The sequence below is a fragment of the Aplysia californica genome, unplaced genomic scaffold (assembly GCF_000002075.1).
Source record: "Aplysia californica isolate F4 #8 unplaced genomic scaffold, AplCal3.0 scaffold00053, whole genome shotgun sequence".
In the NCBI taxonomy this organism is placed as follows: domain Eukaryota; kingdom Metazoa; phylum Mollusca; class Gastropoda; order Aplysiida; family Aplysiidae; genus Aplysia; species Aplysia californica.
The window spans coordinates 2,022,223-2,027,048 of NW_004797323.1; the positions used below are offsets into that span (position 1 = coordinate 2,022,223).

Genomic DNA, 4,826 nt, shown 5'->3' on the forward strand with positions numbered 1-4,826 from the left:
CCCCCCCCCACCAATCTCAATCCCCTCTCACCTCATGGCTCTTGGCCATAACAACACAGAACACTACGATCGCTGCCCTGAAGAAGATGATGATTAACCTTGCTGACCCACTCAAGATGGCCGGCACTCCACAAGAAGACATCCAAAAGGCAATGGAATCTATATACTCAGCCCTTGGGGGCCTTATGGAGGTAAATGCCTTTGGGGATAGACTTATATTTTTAGCATGATTCCTCAGACTTCAAGGCATTAGCCCATGTTTAAGGAACATGAAAAGCTAAGAAGAGATAAATTGCTTCCGTATCAATATACGCTTTGAAATCAGAAGGTATAAACACAAGCATAGCAATGTTCAACCGTGTTTTATGGTAACCTAATCACACAAGGAGACCTGATCTTGCAACTGCACTTACAGCCCAATTTAAAGTCTTATTAAAATACCATACACACATATAATAAGTTTCCGACACGATGTGTTTTTATCTAAAGAATTAGGTCTCTAGATAAAACAAAATCAGGTTTTTAGTACGCTTGAAAACAAAAGCCAACCGCAATCGTGGAATAAAGTACAGGATAATAAATTGCACGGGAACGAAAGACCTGAGGTGAAACAAAATAAGCAAAAAGTTTTTTACTAATAACATTACAGGTTTTCACGAATACAATGGGGGAGGAAGCTACCAAGGGAAGGTGCCATAACATTCCTATGTGCATGCTGAAAAACTAACTTATTTTTCGGGTTACGTCCCCTTAATATGTGGTCTCGGCCTCCACAAAAACGTTTCAGGTCGGGATTCGAGGGATACGAAATTTCTTAATGTTTCTGGATATTTATACTTTCAAACCACTGTCCATAGGCTGTGAAGTGAAAAGGGGGTGAGGGTGGCACGAAAAGCGTACTCCCCTATTCTGTTCGTAAAGGGCATTCCAACGTAAATAAACAAAACAAAGACCGGTATCTCAAATGTCTCTTCTCACTTATTTTTAAACTCTAGGCTGGTGGTATGAAAGGTGACTACCCCACTCTGACAGAGCTCACAATTGCTCAAAAGGACCCTATCTGGCCGATCTACGAGACGTCATTGGAGGCTTTGGGGGATGAAACTGGTATACATGCACAATTTACTGGATGTGTTAACACTCTTGGAACATACTCATAATGGTATTAGAATGTTGATAAAGCTTTTACACGTCTCATCAGGAAATCAATTCAAACAAACTTTTAAAAATGAAGGAAAGCTATTGAGCGAAAGTACTAAACGGATAATTCTAATGAGGTTTGAAGCAGATTCCACGAGCAGAAAATACAAAGCTAATTAAGCATAAAGTCTTCGCTCTTGACTCGAACGTTGCCTCAAATGTAAGGGGCATAAGCAATGAAATTTCAGACATATAATGCCAACGAACATTCTTTTTGTCTACATTATTATCGAAATTACGAGGGCGGGGGGGAGGGGGGGGGGTCGATAATCAGAGATTATAATTTTACTCCCTTTTTTCATAAAATTAATTCTGAAAAAAGTACTACGTCTCATCACGAAAAGAGTTGAACCCCTATTTCGTTTTCAATTATTGGACCCTTAGTCCTACGTTTGTTCTTAATTCCCCAGATGTGTCCAAAGCAAATAGCTATGATGAGGCCAAGTTGTGGCACACGACTAATATACACAGAATTCTTCACAGACGACAGGTAAGATGCATTGTAGACAGCAACGAGAACATGAATTTCTGGTTACCTCGGTTACTCAAGGTGCCTATCGTGTGCTCATAAAAGTATGTTTGTCTGGAAGGTCAATGTATCTCTCTCCCCCACCCCTCCCCCTTCCTCCGCCCTCAGACGTAATACCCAAAAGTCGAAGTTATAGATCATCGCTTCTCCCGTCTGTTTTGATGTTAAGATATTCGACATATTTTGATTACTTTGGCCAATAGGATTATACTATTACAGTATTACCATATTGCTCACATAGGGACTGTCAGCGTTTACGAGTTGAGAACCTTTTCATGCTTGGGTGAATAGGCTGTTCCTTCTGTCTCTTTGTGCCTTTCACTGATATCATGTCATGAGGGTAGTCTGCGGGTGCGTTTATCCACTCTTTTCTTTGTCATTACCCACCGGTTACTTTACTCTTGGGCATTTTTGGGATTATGCAGAGTTGTATATCATGTGCCCTAAAACCTTCAAAATATCAAACATACTGAGAACTTCGTGTACGGTTCGTCACTGAGAGGCGAGGAGGGAAAGGGAAGGGGGAAAAATTAGGGGTACTGTAGTTGTTGTAGTTTCTTTGTCACTACTCTAAATGTCAAAAGATATACTTATACTAGTAGTACATAATATGGACTGCAGAGGGGAAATCCGTTGACTGAATTTCGTGACATAAGAAAATCTGGTCCTTGGGGGGGGGGGGGGGTGGGGGAGAGAAACGTATTGCATTAGTCTGTCTGGGGTGAGTATCATAGCTTAATGATGCAAAATTATTAAGGCAATAACTCTAAGTACAAGAAGCTTACTATGTGTGCATTCGTTTCTAAGAAGACTTCGTCTAAATATGTTTGTTAATGAGAGAATGCACGGCAAGTCTGTTCTTTTTGGTGTACCCTTTTGCCGAAAGTTTCAATGGTTTGTACTTTATTTTTCTTTGGGGTAAGTTGGGAGAGGGGGAGAATGGCATGTATTTTATGATTTCGTGACATTTTGAAGTTTCTCTTTACCTTTCTTCTTGTTGTAAGAACTATGTTTCATTTTTCTGTTTAATCAGTTAAATGTTCTATGTGGTCTATCCTACTTATGCTATTGCTATCAATTTTATTTCTCACAGCTTATTGTGGCTTTTTCTTGTTCCTCGGAGAAGAAAGGGGCTTTACAGACTGAGCATTAAGGAATTTTAAGACTTTTGGTGATGATTTAATATAATGCATTTGTCCAGTTATAGCCTATTTCAATTTGCCTTTAATTTACATATAGATCACCAATAGCTCACCATTTCCCACCTCATCCCAGGCTGAGTACATTGCCGAACAAGCCTATAGCATCCTGGATATGATGGCCAAACTGTTCGACAGCTTTGCCATCCCAGGCCAGGTACAAAAGAGTACTTCCTTCCGGATGAAGACACGCCTGGAAAAAAATGTGGTCAGCAACTTCCTGGGACGGACAATAACGCTGGAAGGAGATGTGGCGGCAGCTATCTCGCTGCCAGATACCGTGCAGGAACTGTTGCCAGATATTTCCCTCAATGAGGACGCCATTGTCACATTTCAGGTTATACTCATCTGTGATCTCTCTCCCTCTCCCCCCCCTCTCTCTCTCTCTCTCTCTCTCTCTCTCTCTCTCTCTCCCTCTCTCTCCCAGTCTCTCTATCTCGCTTTTATTCTTTGCTTGAATTCATTATTTTTGTAATTTGATGTTTTTGATTGTTTCTTTCATTTATTAGCATAACCATGTTTATCTATGTAATAGTCATATACTTTCTATATATAAACTTGTTCATCTTTTTATCACCCCCTCTCGGTCAACGATTTTGGACAAATCATTTCATGGATTTAGAAAAGAATAAAAGCATATCTGCAATTGTGCTGGAAACCCGGTTTTGCACAATATTCATAGGCTATGTTGTTTATGGACCTGCAGCAAACAAGCATTGTTTCACCGGGATCTTCTAATTCTATATCTTCCCATGGGTGCACCGTTGATATCAAGCTGGACTAAAGAGCGGACGGCCGTGGTTCGGCTCCCGAAAGATGCATTGTTTAAAGTGGGCTGTGTATGGGCGTTCATAAGGCTCTCCATCCATTTTCCACGGTTCAGTCGAAGATGGACATAAAATTCGGAGATTCCACCTCATAAATAACTTAACAATGACCAATAGTCCATCCCCTCAAATGTTTTACTGTGCAAGATACTAATAGCTCAGTTATCGTTTAGTAAGTCAGAAGCGATGTGAGTATTTAAACATGTCATCCCCACTGGGCGGGAAAATGAGCAGTGTAGCCTATATTTAAAAAAACAACAACCAAGGTGTACTGTGCTGAAACAATTGAATACCAATGACTTGAACGCTTTCCAAGAATTGATAACTAACCATTGATGTCCTTGTCTTGTTGCAAATATCTTCAATGACCAAGTAAATACTTTCAGCTGGTCACATTGTTTGTGTAATCTTTACTCACAATATTTGCCCAATAAGCACCATTGCCGCCCCCACCCTCACCAATTTCTTTTGCCATTTTTCCCATGTCTGTGACGTTTTACTTTCAAAATACATTCTGAGTTGTCTGAAGGAAGTGTGGTTCATTTCCCCCGACGATTACATTTTAATGCCACAAAAAGAAACAATATAAATTGATCGGATAAAAGCCGAGCGTATATGTCACATCCTCTCCCATTTTATGTTGATTTTTTAATTTTTTAATTATTTTTTTTGGGGGGGGGGGGGGGGGGGGGGGAGAACAAATAATAATAATATGTCCTTAATTATTTTTCCCTCTTTTTGATGTTCTGTGACCGAAACCTTGCGTCTTACTTTCTTTGTTGAATACAAGATAACTGTTTTGGGTCTATGTGATTTTGTGAAAACTCCAAAAAGTATGCATTTTTTAAAAACCCTTCTCAGATCGCCCAAAGCACCAATTTCCCCAAGCGTTACTCAGAGCTGGCCCGCTCCGCCATTCACAAATATACCCACTTTGTTACTGTGGACTTGTACAACTCGGCTGGCGGCAAACTCGTCATTGACAGAACGCGAAAACCTATCGTGTAAGATGACAGTTACATTGTCATTGTCCTCTCTCTCTCTCTCTCTCTCTCTCTCTCTCTCTCTCTC

At 40.4% G+C, this 4,826-nt stretch overlaps 1 protein-coding gene across 1 annotated transcript in view; it reads left to right on the forward strand.

Moving 5' to 3' along the window:
- Window positions 1-4,826, forward strand: part of LOC101863329 — a gene marked incomplete in the record, with an annotated part of 87,960 nt that overhangs the window by 77,826 nt on the left and 5,308 nt on the right. The window contains 5 exon segments of the mRNA XM_035968359.1: window positions 60-191; window positions 996-1,107; window positions 1,611-1,690; window positions 3,005-3,265; window positions 4,617-4,759. Coding sequence (XP_035824252.1) covers window positions 60-191; window positions 996-1,107; window positions 1,611-1,690; window positions 3,005-3,265; window positions 4,617-4,759 — 728 coding nt within the window.